The sequence below is a fragment of the Trichosurus vulpecula genome, chromosome 4 (assembly GCF_011100635.1).
Source record: "Trichosurus vulpecula isolate mTriVul1 chromosome 4, mTriVul1.pri, whole genome shotgun sequence".
NCBI lineage: Eukaryota > Metazoa > Chordata > Mammalia > Diprotodontia > Phalangeridae > Trichosurus > Trichosurus vulpecula.
The window spans coordinates 215,993,099-216,013,988 of record NC_050576.1 but is presented as its reverse complement, the minus strand read 5'-3'; the positions used below and the strand labels follow the sequence as shown (position 1 = coordinate 216,013,988).

The 20,890-nt window shown below is 39.0% G+C and overlaps 1 protein-coding gene across 2 annotated transcripts in view; it reads right to left on the bottom strand.

Annotated features, from left to right (window-relative positions):
• SLC38A10 (solute carrier family 38 member 10) overlaps window positions 1-20,845 on the bottom strand; it is a 73,960-nt gene extending 53,115 nt beyond the window's left edge. Inside the window, exons 1-6 of one of the 2 annotated variants that reach the window (XM_036754070.1) lie at window positions 20,192-20,845; window positions 13,229-13,346; window positions 6,540-6,585; window positions 5,545-5,638; window positions 2,948-3,091; window positions 854-978 (exon numbers count right to left, since the gene is read on the bottom strand). In XM_036754070.1, the coding sequence (XP_036609965.1) occupies window positions 854-978; window positions 2,948-3,091; window positions 5,545-5,638; window positions 6,540-6,585; window positions 13,229-13,346; window positions 20,192-20,290 (626 nt within the window). In that variant the 5' untranslated portion in view covers window positions 20,291-20,845. Of the gene's footprint in view, window positions 1-853; window positions 979-2,947; window positions 3,092-5,544; window positions 5,639-6,539; window positions 6,586-11,128; window positions 11,272-13,228; window positions 13,347-20,191 lie in introns of those variants that run through there. The other variant, XM_036754071.1, reaches the window with a different exon arrangement.
• Window positions 20,846-20,890: the final 45 nt, after the last annotated feature.

Sequence of the window (20,890 nt, the reverse complement as noted above, 5' to 3'; positions counted from 1 at the left end):
TGGTAGAAACTGAGCTGCCAAGAGAGAGACGATAAGTGGGAAATGATGATTTGGATCTCGCATGTGGGTGTAAACACAGCAGCATGAACAAATTTTATCTGTCACATTAGTTTACGATTGGCACAATACATGTTCACTAAAACTACAGGAGGGGGGAAGCCCAGTTCTGCCAGCCTCCCTAACGTTGATGGTCTTTTCCCTGTCCACATTTGGATTTACGCCTCTATTTTGAGCCGGTTACTATTCCAACCGAGCATGAATCACTTGCTCCTGTCATTTTGGTAGAGAAGGTAATGCTGCTGGAATTATGGAAATAACCTGATCTGCATTTACATAGTGCTATGTGCCAAAAAGAAAACACACACACACACACACACACACACACACACACACGCGCGCGCGCACACGCGCGTGCGCTCACAATTTGGGCCTCTGTAAGCCTATCAACAAGAATCTGAAGTCAATGTTTGTGCAATTTCCTTTTAAATATTCCCAAACAGCTAAATTCTGGCAAAAGATTAGGAAAGCTGCCTATTCAGATGGTTTTTGGTTGTTGCTAAAATCCATACTGCCAACTCTTTTTTTGTTGAGAGTCTGGCAAACTAGGCAATCCAACTAGTTATTCTAAAAACATGTTTCAATTTAACTTGTGATTGAAATACAACTCCCTCAGCTTAGAGTTGTGGGGAAAGGGTCATAACCGAATAAGACATTATTCTTCAGTAGCTTGTAACACACAATTAAAGAGGGGAAAAGGATGGTTTCCATTCAACTCAGTAAATTATGACCCTTTATCATTACAAAATATATTTCATATTACCACCACAAAAATCAGAGAACAGGAAGTACTTACGACTGACAGGCAAAAGACATGCCAAAGATAGGAATGCAACGAAAAATGCCCTCCCAACGGGTGTAACTAACCCGCTCCAGCCACTGCCCGCCGAAAAGGCCATGTTTGAGAGAGGACAGTACTATCTGCAGCCAAGGAAAAGTAAGAAGCATTAATATTGAAACATATATAAAATCTCAAAATCAAATTCCCCCAGTGAATTAATGACAGGATGCTAATATTGGTAATGCTGTGATAAAGGCAGTAGAATGCAGCAGCTCTTAGATTGATGAAAACATTTAATGTTATCTGACTTTCTCACCGAATTTCACATTTTAGATTTCCTCTTGCTTCTTTGCTTGACCCATTCTAATAATATTTCTGTAGGTTCATTTATTATTACAAAATAGACGGTAGTAGCCTTCTGGAAGCTGCGATGCATTTTTACTTGTTCTGTGCCACCACAAACCATTAACATACATCTATACCACAACATTAGAATGTTTTTACTAGAATTGTGCCCAGCTGCTCAGAGTTTTCCTTAATACATCCAAGCAGCTGTCTACATAAGAGGTCACTTAAAGCAGACAAAAGCAGAGTCCCTGCCCAATCTTTGGTATCACTTTAGTTATTGGGGTGGCAGAGAAAGGTGTTCTCAAATATTGGCAGGTTCTTCAGTAATTCTGCACCATGCCAAAAATGTACCTCAGACAACCAAGTACTATTTAAAAGATGAAAATTCACCAAAAACAAGGCTATCTAAAGTTAAGGAAGCAATTGGAAAGGTGATATACATGGTTACGAGAACTGGTCTGTCAAATAGTTGAGTTAAGGTACGCTGGCCTTTTTCTTCTATTGTTTAAAAAAAAACCCTCATGTTAGTTAACACACAAAAAGGTTATATGCAGTGAATGAAAAAACAATGTAAAAAAGCTTTGAAGAGCTCTACTCACTGAAGAAGTGCCATTTACTAACTTTTTAGGCAAGTTTCAATACTTAATATGGCAGATGCTACTCTGTGATCTAGAGGCTGCTGGTACCCCCCCCAACCCCGGCCACCTCTGAGGGTTGAGTGAGGCAGATGCAACCCTCAAGCTTTGCTCACCACACAAGGGGACTTACTGAGTACCTTGTACAAGGGAGGAGCCAAAGTGGCATGCTGCAAGATTGTTTCTGCATTTAAGGTTGGTTCACCCTGATGATGCCAAGACATCTAGGATATCCAGAAAATAGTGCCCTCTGAAGCTCTAAAGCAGGGGTTCTTAACCTTTTTGGTGTCATGGGCCCTTTGGCAGTCTGTTAAAACCTATGAGTCTCTTCTCAGAATAATGTTAAATGCATAAAATAAAATCCACAGGATTACAAGAAAAACCAATTATATTAAAATAAAGATGTAATTTTTTTCCCTGAAATCTGAAGAGATCTATGGACCCCTTGGGATTCTGTGGACCCCAGGTTAAGAACCTCTGCTCTAAAACAACTTAAGACCTTCTAAATATTAACTACTTACCATCTGATTAGCAGCTGACTGGCAACCACAAATACAAAATAAAACCTCATGTCCAAAATATAAATGAAAATGCACATTTTATTCTTTAAAGATGAAATACATTCAAATCAAAGTAGTCATATGCATGTACCCAAATCATCAATGACTTGTTCTTCTGGTGCCCCATTCCAAACTAATCACACCTCTTTTTACCAATAAGCACACAATAAAGTGCTTCTCAGAGAAGCTCTCAAGGTTTTCATTTGATTTCATCATGAGAAGCTGGGAGAGGCACAATATGGCACAATATTGCACAATATTTTTAATCTTAATTTCAGCAAGACCCTACACAGTAGGTAGCTGGTGGCAAGAACATGCCCCGGAAATGATCCATTCCTGCTCCCTGACGATATACTGAGCTATAACATACCAAGTATCATCTAGTCAGAGGCCAAAGCAGTCACTAAAGCATTCTTAAAGGGTCAATTGATTTGAAGCCAATGGTTTATTTAGAAAACATTCTTAGCTAAGTGACTACATATTACAACTGGTAACTAGTATTACAACTCCTTTCCTTGCTACCTATGGCACATTAACAAAACCACTCAAGAGTTACAAATACTTACCACAAACATGAACACTGTGTAGAAGATGAGAGCCATGGCACTGAAGGACTGTATGGAAGCCATCATGTTCCTTTGAAGGCTCAGCGGAAGGACGATGCACAAGGAGACAACAAAGAGTAGGAGTATCCGGAAACTGCCGGTCACCTGGGAATACATGGAAAATAGAAATGTGTATTTCATCAATTTGGCCTTCAAGGGGTCTTGATAAACCAAAGAAATCTAGTATATCAGAGGACACAGTAAAGCAGGTTAAAGGAAATGGCCCAAAGCAAAAAGACAATTTTCCCACTACCACTTAATAGCATAGAGCTTCAGAAGGCTATTTCTGTGATGAACCTATCTAGTCACTGGGTGCCACTGTTGCTCTATGGAGCGACTATCAAGGACACTTACTAAAAGCAGAAACTTGATGATGGGAGGAGAGGAAAAGGTAATACAAACTGAGAATTTTCGAATATTTTTAGCATATTAAAGCTACCATGGTTCAGAAAAGATGGAAATCTTGAAATTCTGGTCTAGAAAATTAATCAAAAACCTCAAGATTGCTATTTATTATAGCAAAAATCCCAAAAGCCTAGAAATAATATCTAATTTGGCTGCAACCACAACACATTTTTCTAACTTCATAATCAATCAATAAGCATTTATTAAGCACCTACTACATGCCAGGCAATTAGAGCTTAATAATATCAAGGCGGCACAGATATGAACCACATTGAGATCCTCCAAAATGTCTTTTCCCAATCCCGAATATCTGCATATTTACTCCTGGGGCAGGAAAAGGAATCACATGTCTCATACAGAAAACCTGAACATTTCAACATAGACTTTAAACATCTATAAGACAAAAAAGTTAGGGGAATGGAATCATTCATTGTCTCATAAATATTTGCCTTTGTGTAATAAGGACATGTAGTAGAAATTAAGAGAAAATTGTGGTTGCCTAGAATTTCCTCTTCTCTACTTCCCAAGGAACTAGGAACACTTAAGCAAACAATTGATCAACAAGCATTAATTAAATGCCTACTATGTGCCAGATACTATGCTGGATACTGGAGATATAAAGACAAAACAGTCCCTGCTCTCGGGGAGCTCACATTATGTTGGAAGAAGCAATGTGTATATAAATAAGTATGTACAAATTATATATAAAATAAATAGGAAGGAATGGGAGGAGGGGCACTAGCAGATAGGGAGATCAGGAAAAGCTTCACGTAGAAAAAGTGTCATGGGCAGAATTTTGAAGGAAACAAGGTCAAGGTGAGTGGGAATGCATTCCAGGCACAGAGAACAGTTAGTGCAAAGGTGAGGAGATGAGAAACGGGGTGTCACATAGGAGGAACAGCGAGAAGGAAAGTTTGGATATAGAGTGTAGGAAGGAGAATAATGTCTAATAAGGTTGGAGAGGCAGTTTAGGGTCAGGTTGTGAAGAGCTTTAAAAGCTAAACAGTGGAATTTATATTTGATCCTAGAGGCAACACGGAGCCACTGGAGTTTTATTGAGCAGGGAAGTGACATAGTCAGATATTCACTTTAGGAAAATCACCTTGTCTGCTGTGTGGAAAAATGTATTACAGAGAAGAGAGACCAAGTAAGAGGCTCTTATAATAGTTCAGGAGACAGGTGATAAGGGCCTGAACTAGGGCTGTGGTCATGTGAGTAGAAAAAAATGGGATGAATTAAAGAGATGTTGTAGAAGTAGAAACAATGATTAGCAACTGACTGGAGATGTGGAATGAGAGAGAATGAGGAGTCAAGGAGGATAGGTAGTGAATGCTCTGGAGGTAAAATCTGCTCTAGATTTTTACACGAAATAAAAATGTTTTCATTCGGAAATTGTTTTCAAACTGTGGAAAGCCATGCTAAAAATTTAAGAATGGGGGCATCCTTAACAACAGAGGCATACCATAAGTTTCTCTTAAAGTATACAAATTCCGCACTTTCTGTTAGTTACGGTGATAACTCCCCTCCATGTAAGGCAGTGTTGTCAAAGAAAAAAGGGCTACCAATCCATACATCAAGATACCTGCAGACCACATATTAACTTAGTTTTAAAATATAATGTTATCTATGTTTTATTATATTTTTAGTAATTTTGTTAAAGATTTTCCAATTACATTTTAATGTGGTTCCATGTGATTGAGAGCTCTGATATAAGGGATAACTTCTATTTGTGTCATTTTCATCAGTTTCTTCATTGTTACACAGTCAAAGTATAGTAGAGCACTTGGTAGTCGAATTTCAAGAGATAAAAACAATCAGATGCAAAATGTTGGCTAACACTTAAATAATTAATTCATAGCCAGGGCATTTTTAAAAATCATTTCAACCACAGAGCTAATCAGAACCTCAAATAGACCTAACAGCAGAACAGGGATGCAGCACCGATTTTACAGGTAAGGAAACTGGGTGATGCACAAACAAATTTATTCATCCCAGGTCACATCAGAGTTAGGGCATAATAAAGACCCTACATCTAGTTTCAAGCACTATCATTCCAGGTCTCTTAGACACAAGTTTTCCAAAATGAATTAAATAAACTGCAACATGAAGGAGTTTAAATTCAAGCAAACTGAAATGTCTGAAAATAAATTTACCTCAAATCCAAGCAACCGAGCAAAGAAGTTTGATCCCAAGTCACCAATGACAACATAGAAGGCAATGCAGGTTCCCAACATCAGCCCAATCATACTATAAAGACAGAAATTGGGGGTTTTAAATTATGTTTTTAAAAGATTCCATTGTCTCATCACAATCAAAGCCGTATCACCCTAGTAGAAAACCAGATCAAGCTCAGATTTCTATGAAAGAATAGTGTGCTGCAAACCCCATACACATAGTATTACTGACATGTGACTTTATTCAAAGCTTAGATTTAGTGAAAGATGCAATTTAGAAAGTCCAACAGTTTACAGGATGTGGATATGTTTTGTATGGTTCACTGTTCTACTAAGACTGAATATTGAATAACACTAAACTTTTCTTTATGTAGTATTATATTTTTCTCTCCACAGGAGGCTCTAAAAGTTCTTTCAGGTACTATAAAAATGCACTGCAACGTTAGACAAGTTAAAAGAATAATCAACTACTTTCTCAAAAGAGCTGCTCTCTATAATTTGCAATTTCCTAATTAAGAATCCTGAGTGCATTTTTTCCCAGAAATTTTACCATCTGACAAAATTGTATTCCAAAGGAACAAAAGAAAAACATAGCCTTTTCTATTTAATGCCTCCTTTAAGTGGTCACACATTTGGCAATTTACCTTTTAGAGAACTATACTCCATGGTTAACTCTAGCTGAGGAAGTTCTACTTTGTGGCATTAAAAAAACTTTTCTTTTTTTTTTTTTCATTTTATCAGTAAAACAAATGCTTTCGAACTTGATTCTAAGCATTTAAAGACTAAGCTCAACTTTGACCTATTTCTTACGTAACAACTTTTGAGAGATATATTTAAGAAAACTTGGTGCAAATTCCACAAACCAAAATATTATTCATTCTATAACAATTTTCAGTCTATTTTTGCTTTTAAGGATGAGGGAGAGAGGGGAGGGAAGGATATGAGAGAATCAATAAGCAAAGTACATAGGTTACCTGGTCTCCACCACCATTTTTCCTGCTTTTCCATAGGCATGAAATGCTTGGATTAAAAAAAAAAATTATTTTAAGTGAAGCATGATTTAGATGATTCCACATGAAGTTTTTGATAAGACATAGGGTAATTTTCAATCTTATAGAAGTCCACTAGTTTGGGCTTTCTAGGTGTCCGAGGGGCTTTGTTTCTTTTTCTTTTTTTGAACGTACCATCCACAAATCAAAACCATATAAAAAAAAAAATAGAACAAAGCAAAGGATAGACACAAGGCAGGTTCTTTTTTCACTCTTAAAAAAAAGTCATTGCAAAGTAGCAGTTTCCCACACATGGCAACCATTAAAAGAAAGTCTGCTTGGAATAGAAAATATGCATGTATAGATGCTGTGTGGCCAAAAAAAAAAAGGCACTGCAGTGCAAAATTTCAATCAGATTTCTTTTTTTTCCTTTGTAGCCTGTTATAACTGCCTGATGTTGTTTAGCAAAACTGAGATGGTGCCCAGAATGTTCGGTCCCATCACCAGAATCCCCAGCTTTCACAGCCCACACCAAAAGGAATTTTTATTCCAATGCTTTTATTTTTAATCCTTTGGTCAGAGCTTATAGCAGAAAATGAAGAGTATCCTTTCCATTGCTTCATTTGGAGAAGTGAAAAGACCCAGAAAGCTCATGTTTGTATTTTTAAAGATAGATTCCTGAAGAAGTAGGCAACACATTCCATTTCTGTGTGTTTTATTAACATATATCATCCCAACATCAATTCTCCATCATTTACCTTAGTACAAATCACATGGTTTAAAAAGAGCTTGGCTTGCCTTCCTGACAATGGTATGTGTTCAAGTAGCTGAGAAATTTAAAACTGTTCACTTCAGCAAGTTTCTCCCATGACCTTAACAGCTCAATTATAATCCCAGTGTTCCCTGATGATCAGTCTTTAAAAGAGGGAAAAGTCAAGGTCTCTGAGGAAGAGACCAAAAGAAGAATGTTGGTGAATAGAAAGGAAAGGAAGCAGCAGCTCCTGCCACAGTCAGCTGCCCAGGTTTCCTGATCCTCTTTTTCCTCCCTTACCACAAAGGGCAGGCCCCTAGAAAAGAAAGCAGGAAATGAACAAGCTTATTTCCTGTGAAGGGGCCTGGAAAAGAGTCCTCTTTTCTTCTGAGTAACTGTTTAGAAAACAAGACATTTGGTATCTGGTTTGTAAGATGTTGGCTAAAAGACAGAAAAAAACCAGGACTGAGCAAAGGTTTTTTTTGCTTAGGCCATGAAGAAAAGAAAAAAAAAAACTTTTTCAGAAATATACTAAAGAAATTATTTTCCAAAAGATTCTCACCACCTTAGAACTAGCTAATAAAGCTTTTGTGCATCAAGTAGAAATCTAAATACAATGAAGTAATGGATTATTATGCTAATGTTAACTAAGGGACCTTAATTTTTTTTTAATCCAGGATTTACTATCAGATTGCCATATTAGTCAACACCCAATGGTCAGCTGACTGCCAAAGAGAAAAATAGTTTTAACTTGAAGAACTCCCAATTATAATGAATAAATCAGCAGCTTTTCTGAATACAAGTTTCAGTGCACCAAACCAAGTTGTTGTCAAGGCCCTAGACATTTTTGTTCCTTTTCTAGAGGCCAGGATAGCAGTTCCCTAGAGATTTTACAGTACAATCCAAGTCAGTAAAGCTGGCCCTGCCTAAGAAAACTCAGGAATAGTGTTTGCGTGGGAGAAAAATAAGAAAATCCAAAAAGCATTTTTTCTAGGAAGTCTTCTGGGAGTCAGTAGGTGTCACTTTCTTCTCATTAAATGACTAGACTGGTACCCTAGCATAGTTAAATAGGTGAAGGGAAACAGAACCAACTCTGAACAAAATTGTGAAGACAGAGAAGTTTGTCTCAGGTTTCCTCAACCTCCCTTTTCTGTTCCCTTTTATCCATCTCAATGGCTGCAATTAATTCCCCGCTCCTATCCTTCACTCCATCAGTCACCTAATACTCTCCCTGCTCTTTAACTTTTCCCCTACCTATAAAAACAATCAATCATTTATAATACCAATTAAGTTTCAATGTGTTATATCTCCAAGGCAAGCAGCTAGGGATGTATTTTGGGGGACAGGGGAACTATACCTTAAATCATACTAACTTTCAATGTTGACCCTAAAAGTAAACAAGTCTTGGGGAGAGTGAGGGAAGAGGGTAATGGAAGATGTCTGGATGGTTGCTAGTCTCTCACTGCTTCAGTGTCTGTAGTTCTCCTTACAAGCCTAGTCCCCAAGCTCACTCTCAAGGTCTCTCTGAAGAACTTTGGAATTGATTATGAGACATGGGAGATGCTGGTACAGGACTTCCCAGCATGGTATGCCTGCATCAAAGAAGGCACTGTGCTCTATGAGCAGTAGCTCCAAAGAAACATAAGATACACAAATTTAGACATCTTCACTCCAAATGTTCATATAGACTGTTGGTACCCGACCTTGGTAGAACCTTCTGAGCTCATATTGGTCTGATCAGCCACAGTTGGATACACTGTATCTTGACCCCAACATAGTAATGTCATTTTGGTTGTCTTCCAACACAAAGAACAACAATCAGTCCCCAAACCCTGTGTGTGAGCCTATTCTTCCCATGTCTTCTCTTATCTCCCCACTTTTCCAACTCTCTTGGTCACAGCAAGATCTTTAGTCTGTCCCCTTCCCTCCAACAGATCATCTACTTTACATAGCCCTATGAGCCAAATTACCTTTGTAAAACTCAGGACATATAACAGAGATGGGGAACTCCAAGGACTACTGATCTCCCAGGGAGATGACTGCCCTAAGAGAGTACAGGAAACCTCAAACCTAAACTGCTTCAGGGAAGAAAAGGGGAAGAGAGGTTGTAGGAACCCCACCTACTGGAAAGTTGGATCCAGACCCTTTATCTTTTAACCTATGTGAACATCAATAGATGTGAGAAAGATCGAACTCTAACTGAAAATTATCAACAGAGGCAGGATGGTAGAATGCTTGAAGTCAGGAAGACTCAGATTCAAATCCTGCCTCTGATGCTTACCAGCTGTGTGAGCCTGGCTGAGAAGAGTATATAAATCATTCAGCCTCAGTTTCCTCATCTGTAAAATGAGGAATGATAACAGCTCCTACCTCATAGGCTTGCTGTGAAAATCAAAGCTGAAAATGCTTTTGAAAATGCTTTTCAAAACTTAAAAGTACTACACAGATGGAAATATTATTAGGCTAATTACGGATACCAGAGAATAATAGTGCACATCTATATAGCATTTTATAAATTGCAAAGGACTAAGGTAATCAAGCTGTCCCAATCTCCCTAGCAGGCTAACCCTGTGAGGCCTAATAAAACTTTCTGGCATCTCAGAATTGAGACATCTCCATAGGTATCAAAGACATTACCTAAGGCAGGTGTTTAGCTTCTAGTTAGCACATCCAGGCAAGGTCCCTCTTTGCAATGAAAAATACCATTATCCCTAATTTAGAGATGAGGAAATTGAGGCTCAAAGTACCATGACCTGATCAGGGTCAGAGCTGAGGCCCAACCGTAGGTCTTCTAACTATAGTTAAATACAGTGTTCTATCTGATTTCACTAGGTGAAAGTTAATCATTTCTGCTGACTACTTTTGCCTGATTACTAACGAAATATGAGAGGCAGCACAGCCTTGTGCGTAGAGAATCCACCTGGAAGACCCTGTGTTAGTGACTTAACTTTAGGCAACTCTCTAAGAGAAGGGTGATTACAGGGGGCTGAGCTGCAGAGGCAGAGGAAGTTTTCTCATGTGATACAATGATTTCATGCATTAAGTGCTGTGTCTAAGTTTTGCATGGTTGTATTACTAAACTACATTTGTAGATGACCCGCCTTCCCAGTTTGTCATCATGTGGTAGCAATTCAGAGGGGACATTGGTACTGATGGTGCTGCCAACAGTGTACCATTCGAGACAAGGCCCATCTCGCACAGCTCTGGGTCACAGTCAGTGAATACCGTGGGATTCTGAAACTCAGAACAATTTTTCATTTGGGTCATTCACACACATAAACTAGGTTGGGTATGATCATTTTCTGGGAAAAAAATGGAAAGCCTACATAAAGTTAGGATGGACAGGTACAAATTTTAATAAAAATATACAGTACAGTTAATGGAAAGAAAAAAGTTAGAAAGAAGTTAATGGACCAAAAATTTCTAAATGACAAAATGCATTTTTCTAATGGAAATAAAATGAAAACATGCAAAAAATATAAAGTATGATGACCCATAATCCAAAGGAAAAATTGAAAAAGCACCAAAATGCTTTAGTTTGGGAAAGTTCACTGCCAATCAAATGCTGCACCACTGTGACACCAACTGTGGGAGACTGATTCTGGTAACGTCTGTAAGCTGGTACATCTCTGAAACCCAGATACAAGGCTATATTAAACCTACTCAAATTTAACATCTCAGAACAATTTATCAAGTTGCCTTGTATCTTTCCAAACTCCCAGATACTCCCACAGAACCAGCAACAAGACTGAAAGTATCTCCTGCAGTTGTACTAGTGTACAAGTAACTAATGACAAAGCCTAGCTGTTCAACAGTACTGAACCTGGGTGTATCAGCAAACAGCATAAGAAGGCTACTAAGAACATCTTTCCTTTCAATGATGGTCATCTTCTTGCTGCAGCATAAACTTGTAGAGGCTCTCTCCCAGGAAGATGAAGAACACAGCAAGTCTCTTTCAGTTTTTCTCTGCATATGAGAAAAAAGAAATGACCCAGTATTCCCCCAAATAGCAGGAAATTTGGAAGTATTGCTAATTCCTGTATACTGGAGTTCTTCAGTTTCAGAAACCATGGAGGAGATTCTTATTTCCTTTCATAGAATCTGGAGCTCTTCATTTCTGTGAGGTGGGCACAGCAAGTGAAAAAGGACAACTAATACTATATCAAATTAGGCCTAATGAAATTTTCTGGGAGCTCAGATTAATCAAGTAATTTTGTTTGTATTAGACATAACTTTACTGAGATTGTGAGGGTTTTCTTCTTTTCTTCTTCTTTTTTTTTGCTTCTAGTAGGTATATGTAGGCAAAAATCATACCGTGCAGCTAAATGCTAAGCCCCAGGCAGCCAATGCAAAGGGGGTATCCATCTGTCAACAGCACGGTCACTGAACAGAATAAACATTTTCTTTAAGTCTTTTGCATATGACAGAAATCAAACCACTTTGCACTAACCTCCTCAGAATAGTCAGCCATAGAAAATGATGACATCCACAAAGATAGTACTGAGATGGAGGATTAGTATGGCACCTGAAGCCAATAAAACATTTCTGAAAAAGGAACGATGTGAGGGAAATTCCTAAGTGTAATACAGCAGCATAAATACTGAAGAAATGTCTCCTATTTTGTTTCTGATGAGAAGCTATGTTTCGACACGAATTTTGGCATTGTGTCTTTGCACTAAGGGTCAAGCTCATCTGGTCAGGGGTAAATGTTATTTTATTTCTATGACTTTATCTAACATACCCATCCTCATCAGCAAAAAAAAAAAAAGGTGGGGGGGGACACAACAAAATTTTCCCTTGAGAATTTTAGCAGGGACCATAATAAATGTTAGCATATTGGTGCCAATGCCAAACTGACAAAGTGGAAGGAAAAGAATGACGATCAAATTTGCCAAAAACTCACATGAATCTTGCAGATGTTTTTATTTTGTCAGCTACTTGGAACTTTGTACACTATTTCCTCTCACCTTCTCCTCCTCATTTTGCCTTGTGTACTTGTATAGCTGCAATCCAGAAAGCTGACACTCCCTGCCAGGCACTCTGCTGGCAGAACCTAATGTCCTCAGGAACACATGGGGTGGAGAAAGTAATGGCTTTCATTTGGAGACCAATAACTTTCACCAGACACCCACAATGCCAACCCCTGAGAATTTGTATTTTGATATTTCAACACCCATTCTGAACTGAAAGGCAATCAAAACAATTCTGAGCCTATGCCTTTGAAAAGACAGTTTTGATATGCTAGAATGAAGAAGAAAGCAAGAAGAGAAGATTAACAGTACAGTTAAGTCATACAAGTGATAAAATATTCCAAACTAAAATGTCTTTCAAAAAGATAAATGTTTTGTTTCTTTTGATGAAAAGAGAACTGCAAGACAAAAGAACTGAAGGGATGAAAAGTATAACTAAGAATATCAAGGAAAGTGAGAGCTACTGGGGTTATGAAATTACTTTATCAAGTATACGAAATTCACCACCTCCTCAAAGAAACAAAGAAGAAAAGAGATTATAAGCTACTTAAAAACTTCTCACCAATAAGGATGGTTAAATACTACAGCTTATCAAAATCATAGACTTTAGCCTAGAAGGGCCCTCTGAGGTGACTGAATCTAACTCCCTCATTCTACAGAAAAGCAAATGGAGGAACAGAAAGGGCAAGCAATTTACTCAGGATCATGCAGCTATGAAGTATCTGAGATGGAGTCTGAACCAGGTTTTCCCAATTCCAAGTTCAGTGCCCTATACACTCTACCAAGATAAGTTTAAGCATTGATATCCATGGAGAAAGAGCTTTAAGAATAAGTCCAAAGGACAATTTAGAGCTTTAGATTCTAGTACTTTACAATTATGTTTCACAGGTCCTTTGCACAGTGTGTACTCACTCAGTGAATATCTGATTGACTTCAAGGGCTGAAATTCTCACCTAAGCCTGCATAGGTCCTGCGTTTGCTAAGGCTGGCTGACTTCACTAAGAACATGCAGGACTGGTGTGTCATCCAGGAACAGAGAATCAATAGCAGGGCTCCCAGGATAATGCCACACTAGAAGGTTCAAAAAGAAAAAAGAGATACCATCACAAAATGATAAATAAAACATTTTCTCAGATTTACACACACAAACATATATTTATTTTATTTATTTAGCTCAGAGCTACTGGAATTGGAAAATGCAAGAGTAGTTCAATTTCACTCACCTGCCCATACAAGCATTTATTAAACCCCCACTATGTGCCAGGCACTGAGGACAAAAGGACAAAAACAAAACAGCCCCTTCCCAAAAGAAATGCTCCCCAAACTAATTTGCTGTGACTTTTGGAAAGACATATCAAATCAGGGTAATCTATCAAAGGAAAACCTTTTCAGGCTTCCACCTTCCTAATCCCCCCTCCCCCCAAATTAATCATTCTAGTGGACTGTCTCTGGTTATGTTACACTCTGGTTCTTTGCACATTTATTTATAATCCAGCCACTTTTTTGTGTTAGTAGTTAATATGCCTACTAATGTTAAGGGATTATTCTGGAAGAAAGAGGTTCAAATGAAACAAAAATCTACAAACTGAAATTCAACATTGCTAAAATGATCCCGACCACTTTATCACACTATTTAATCTGACTGCACAAGTCATGGGAAAATACCTGTATTTTAGAAGAATAGCTAAAATATAAAATTGAAATACACTGAAATCAAAGCATAGGAGTTATATGCAACTAGTAGTACTCCCAAAATAAGAAGGAATGATGAGAAAGCAACATTCACAGTGATAAAGTATAACATAGTGGAAAGTACAGTGACTGGTAGTTAACTGAACAGACCTCACCATTGTGTGACCTCAGACAATCTCTCTGAACTTCTATTAATTCATTTATGAGGGAAATGGACCGCGGGAGACTATCTCTAACAGTCTTTCCAGTGCTACCACCTTTCAGAGGCACACAACACTGAAACTACAAATCCCAGAATGAAATGTTTTTAAGAGAGAAGGGGGAGAATAAAGCTGCAGTGCATACTGGGACATGTAGTAGTCAGTGAATCCTTCCAGATAAAAAAATTGATATCTGAAACAATGTGTCATCATATGGCCCCAGGGCTCTAGAAAGCTGCGGGCATGGCCTTCAGCCACTTTTGCCGTAGGCAAAGTAAAGAATCACCTGCTTTATGTTTGCTAAAAAATCCAGAAGTCCAACTGGCTAATAACTCTAGACGCTCTATCACTACAAAAGGCTGGTCATTTCCAAGATTGAAAATCTTTCATTAATTTTTAAAAAACTTTTGGCTTTTTTCCAAAAGAAGAAAATTTCAAAGTCCTTCTAACTTTAAGTAAAATTAAGCCATCGATGGTCTTTCATTAACCCATTCAACAAACATGGATGATGATCTGGTAAGCAAGGCAAAGTCAAAGGTCTTGGGAGTGATGCTGAATTTAGATGAGTTCCCAGCCCTCATGGAGCTAATAGTCTCATAGGGGAATAAATCTGACATAAATGTAGAACTAAAAATACAATGGAGAAGTATAAAACAATATGAGATCAGAGGAGGAAGACTGGGGAGGGAGGAGAAAGACTAACACATTCACGCTACTTAGAAGTTTCCAAAGCACTCTTTAATATAGCATTTCATTTGATTCTTACAAGAATACTTGAGGTAAAAAGCAGAGCTATTTCACCCCTACTTTACAGAAGAAGCTGGGGCCCCAAAAGATCAAGGTCATGGGTACATGGTTGCACAACTAGACAGTGTCAGAGGCAGGGTTTTAACAGTCTTCTTGACTATAGGTGAAGCACTCTATCCACTGCCATTCTGCATGAAAAATGAAGTGAGGTCTTGATTTTTTGCAGGCACTCTATCAAGGTTTAACTGCTTGAAAGTCGTTTAAGTTTTTTGGTTTCATGAGGAATCTGGGAAGGCTTCATATTATTATAGATTTAGAATTGGATAGGATTTCAAAGATCATCTAGTTCAACACAGACAAGTTTCACAGATAAAGAACCTGAGGCCCAGAGAGGCCAGCAGGGGTGGGGAACCTGTAGCCTTGAGGCCACATGTGACCTTCTAGGTCTTTGAGTGTATCCCTTTGACTGAATCCAAACTTCACAGAACAAATCCCCTTAATGAAAGGATTTGTTCTGTAAAACTTGGATTCAGTAGAAGATGGCACCCAAGGTCCTAGAAGGCCACATGTGGCCTTGAAGCCAAAGGTTCCCCACCCCTGGATGTCATTTGCACAAGGTCACACAGGTGGTAAATGGCAAATACTGCAAACAAAGAGTGGGAAGGAGGTCACCCCAGGTATAGGGAACAATGTTAAGCACAAGAAGAAGGTAAACCAGTTGGGCTGGGACATTGTGTGAGTGAAATGAAATCAGGATGGAAAGATAAGGCGGCACCATATGTGGAAATGAGAATGCCCAGTAAAGTGGAAACAGTGAGCAATAGGGTGCATGTAAGATTTTCTTTTAACAGATATAACGAGATCCACGCATAAGAAAGATCATTCTGGCAGTAATATGAAGGATAGACAGGAGGGAGAAGGAAGTAGAGATGAGAAGACTTGTTAGGAGGCTCCTTAATAGCCTAAAAAGGTGGTAAAAGGCTTACAGATCAGTTTATTAACCTCCAGAAAAATAAAATACTTATAGATTCTACCATATAGGGTTGTTGTGATGCTCAGATGGGATCCTTCTCTTCCTCCAAACACACCTTCAGCTCTAACACCACCCTCTCCAGAACTGCTTGAGCCTTCCTTCACAAACTACCTTGCATTTAAATACTTTCTATTTCTACTTATTCTGAATATACTTACCTGTGTATCTGTCTCCCTGTTAGAATGTAAAATCCTTGAGTGTAGGGATGATTTCGTTCTTTGTATCTCCAGAGCCAAGCATAACATGGCACACAGGAAGCGCTTAATAAATGCTTGATCAACTGATTTGTAAAAACTAAAAGTGCTACTTAAGTTCCAGCTCCCATTATTATTGCATCAGAAATACAAACAGGAAAGTAAACTTCATTTTAATTTACTTCTACCTCATTCTGAATAGAGGGGGCAGGGAAAGGGGCGACTAGTAACCACTTTCTATTTTCAAAAATGTCATTTTTCAAAGGAAATACGAATTTTTTCATGATATTTTTTCATATGAAAATAAGAAACCAAAAAAATGCTCATTTTCAACTCAAAATTCTGTACCATATCTCCAGCCCTGGTCTCAGATTTTACCCACCAAGCTACATGAGATTTACTGGTTAACACCAGCAGTTCCTTTCCTCTGTGACACTTCACTGTCTGGTTCCTATCAGGGTTATTCTCCTTCCTTTATGGGGAAGCAACCCTCTCAACTCCTTACTCAAAGTTCACTTTCCTGTTAGAAAAGTATCAAGATACGAAACAAGAATTCTGTATTTCCAATATTAGCACAAGAATAATTTAAGGAACATAAATTTGGATGCGTATCAAATCTCTCCGCCATTTTATCTTTACATTCTTATGTATATAGGTTTTTGTAGAAGCTATTATCTCCCCAATTACATATTTTGCTTATAGGAGGTACTCAATAATTTTTGATGGACTGTAAGTTTGTACAAAATGGCTTTGTTTTCTTAAATTACTGACTGCTTTTCACTCAATAAGTTTTCTATGCATCTACTACAGAAGGTTGGAAGTACCTAGGAAAATAAGACCCTCCCAGAATTTATCCTGTTCTTTAGAAGCTTATAATCCAGCTGCAGCGATGAAATATAACATAAAACACAATTAAGCTACAGTACAAGGCAGTACTATCTATCTACACATGTGTTTATATATATGCATATATATGGCATATATAACACATATGTATGTGTGTGATAGGTATCAAAATCAGGTACAGAATATATGCCCCAGGAGTTCTAGTTGCAGAGATGAGACATAATATGAGATAAAATTAAGTTACAATACAAGATGATACTTTCTCATATGTATATGTGTATGCATACATATATATACGTAAATATACATATACACATGTGCTTTTTTCTATACATCATGTGTGATTAAGTGTCAAAATGTGTAGAATATGTATAGCATATGTGCCTCAGGAATTCAGGAATAGAAGAGATAAATGTGGATTGTAGTGGTCTGTGATGGAGAAAGGATTTCAGATGGGGCCTGAATAGGTAGAATTTGCACACAATCACCAGGTATTCATTAAATGCCTACTATGTGCCAGTCACAGTGCTAGGTGCTAAGGATACAAATACAATGAATGAAACAATCCCTACTCATAAAGAGCTTACATTCTAATAGGAGACATGGACAAATATATCATACGTGCATATATATATAATATAAAGAGAATAAATACAAAAAAAACTATGAAGTAGTTTAAAAAAAGTGGTTTGAGAAGGCCACTAGCAGTTGAAGAGATTAGGAAAAGATTCATGGAGGAGGCAGTGTTTGACTGAGTCTTGAAGGACAGGGATTCTGTGAGGCAGAAGTAAGGGGAAATGAATTCCAGGTGTGGTTGATGTCCAATGTAAAGGAACAGAGAGGGGAGATGGAATTTCTATTTGATTCTAAAGGCAGTAAGAAATCACTGTAGTTTATTGAGTACAGGATGACAAGGCCTTTTCTGTGTGTAAAGAAAGTCTTTGGCAGCAGGATAGAGGAAGGACTAAAGTGAGGAAAGATTTGAGGCAGGGAGACAAATTTGGAGGCCGTTTTGACAATCAAGGCAAGAAATGATGAGGGTGGTTGTGAGTAGAGAGGGGTAAGAAATGAGAAGTGCCGTGGAAGTAGGAATGGTAAGATCTGGCAATTGATCTCATATGTGGAGTGAGGGAGGGTAAGGAGGATAAATGGAGACTAATGCCAAGGTTACAAACATGCACGAGGGGAAGGTAAAGGGAATAAGCATTTATATAGCACCTACTGTGTGCCAGGCACTGAGACAAACACTTTCACAAATATTACCTCATTTGATCGTCACAATAGGTAGATGATATTCTCACCCTCATTTAACAGCTGAGGAAACTAAGGCAAACAGGTTTGCAGAGGCAACAGACTCACCCAGGATCACACAGCTAGTACAAGACTAGATTTGAACTCAGGTCTTCCTGACCAAGCCCAGCAATCTATCCACTGTGCCACAAACTGTATCTAAGACTGATTGAAAGACAGACCGTTGGTGACTTCATCAAAAATAGGGAATTCTGAAGGTCTGAGAGAAAAATAGTGAGCTCAGTTTTGGACATGCTGAATTTGAGATATCTCTGAGACATCCAGTTTAAAACTTAGTCCAACAGTCAACAGGTGATATGGAACTGATGCTCAGAGGAGAGAGTAGGGATGGATAAGTAGATCTGGGAGTCATCTGCATATAGATGATAATAATTAAATCCGTGGAATATGATGAGGTCACCGAGAGAGAACATACAGAGCAAAGAGGTTTAGGGAACACTCACAGTTAAGAGGGCACGATCTAGATGATGAACCACCAAAGGAGACTGAAAAAGAATGGATGGATAGACAGAACAGTGCCACGAAAGCCCAGAGGAAAGAGTACCCAGGAGAAAAGGGTGGTCAGGTGTACAGAATGCAACAGGACGGCTGAAAAAGATGAAGGTTTAAAAAGACTATCAGAAGTTTGGCAACTGAGATCATTGGTAACTTTGGAAAGAGTACTTCCACTCACAAGTAAAGAAAAGAAGCCCCTGTATTCTTTTTCCTTGGCTTTAACTGAAACTTTTTCTTAAGATGAACAATGTCTCAATTTGACCTCATTGTCAGTTTGAGAATGAATGGGAAACTGAATGTGCGCATGAGGACCCGAAAGTTCGATCAGAAGAAGGCTATTTCTCAAAGTGGTGAGAACATTTATCTTTCACATGGATCCTGATAAAAACCATAGGCATTGACTTACAGAAAAATCTGTAAATAACAGCCCCTTTAATGAAATGTTCCAGTTAAGCTCACCAAGTGGGACCATCTTTCATAGAAAATATTTCAGTCTCCCTTCTCTGAAAAGTTTACATTTTCAAAAGTAGGAGAGCCAAAGAAATTCATACCCCAGACACCACCACTTTATCACTGAATAGCATTATTTGGGTACTTTTCATCACTAGCCCAGCAGGCAAGAATTTTATGTGTATAGACTATATGATGAATGTAATCAGAAGTTTAAAACAAACCAAAATAAAACTGCTTTTCATGGACACCTTACATTTCAGAAGATATTCGTGCTTTAATCATCTTTGGCCTTAATTAGAAAGTTTTAAAAAGACCAATAGCCTAAAAGGGTCTCTTTCCTCTGAACTTTCAGGCTGGAGGCCAAAAACAGGTGCTACCAAACTTTATCTTTCTGATATAATGATAGCTGTGACAAATGCTTGACTCCACAGGTCTCCCCAGTGGTAAAAATCAAATAAAAAAATCAGCAGGTGTACTTATATAACGGCACTCACTATATTAGAAATCTAATTACATTAGAACTCCATATTAGTTGTCCTGATAGTCTTATATTTACATGTCAAAAATGTATTCTTTATTAACTTTGTTGATGGTACAATCTGGCCTAGAAGACCAGTGAAGCTTCCTTCAATTCTTAATATTCTACAAGTCCAGTTCCACTTACAATAGTTTGGGTACAAAAGGCTCTTTTGTTCGCAAGCAAAAAAAAAAGAATTGTGTTACTAACATCAGCCCAAGGGAATATACATGAAGGAAAGATGTTTGCTCTAGCCCGAGGGCAAAAGCAGAGGCCTGCAGGTTGTATAGCAGTCCTAGACTTTGGGTCAACCTTTTTCCCAAGCCAATTCCTACCAAACACGACCGAAAAAAAAAATGGGGCACCTAGAAAAGCAGATGGTAGGGTAGCCCCGTGGACAGGAGCCAGGTGCAGGGTGGCAGACTCACCTGTTTAAAGCAGAAGGGCATGGTGAGCACACTGACCCCCACAATGCTGTTCACAATGTTCATGATCAGACCCCAGTTAGACGCTGCCACCGCGACCATGGCTGAAGGGGTCAGTGACCCCTCTCTCGTAGCCCCAACCCGGGGTAAACAGGGGTCGGGGACTCGGGATGCCAAGGAAAGGGAGGGGGGGGGAAGAGAAGTGTCGCACCTTCACTGGAGTAGGGGACCCCCCGCCGACCCAAGATGAGTTAGTCCAAGACAGGGAGAAGGGGGTGCTGTCAAAGCTCAAGCAGGGGCAGGTGGAGAAAAGGGGTCAGTGGAAAAGGGAAGGAAGATGAAAAGGAAGGAGTGGGGGCCCTGGGGTGCAGGAGGCCAGATGGGGGGAGGGGATGAGGGGAGAGACAAGTGCAGAGGTGGGGAGGATAGAGCTTCAGCCTCCCGAGTCCTCCAGGCTCCGCGATCGCTTCATGTCCTTCCCCCCCTTTCCTCCTGCCTTGGCAGCAGTGTTTTCCCCCTTCCCCGCTCCAAGGGAAGAGTCAGCCCCGCCCGCAGCCCCAGCGTTGGGTCCCGGAAGACAAGGCAACCACCTCGCCGGGGACACCTCAGCCCGGACTCCCTCTCTGCCTCACCCACACAAACTTCCGGCTTCCCTGGGCTATTTTCCAGGAAGTGACGAAGAGGCAGGACCTGACGGGGAGG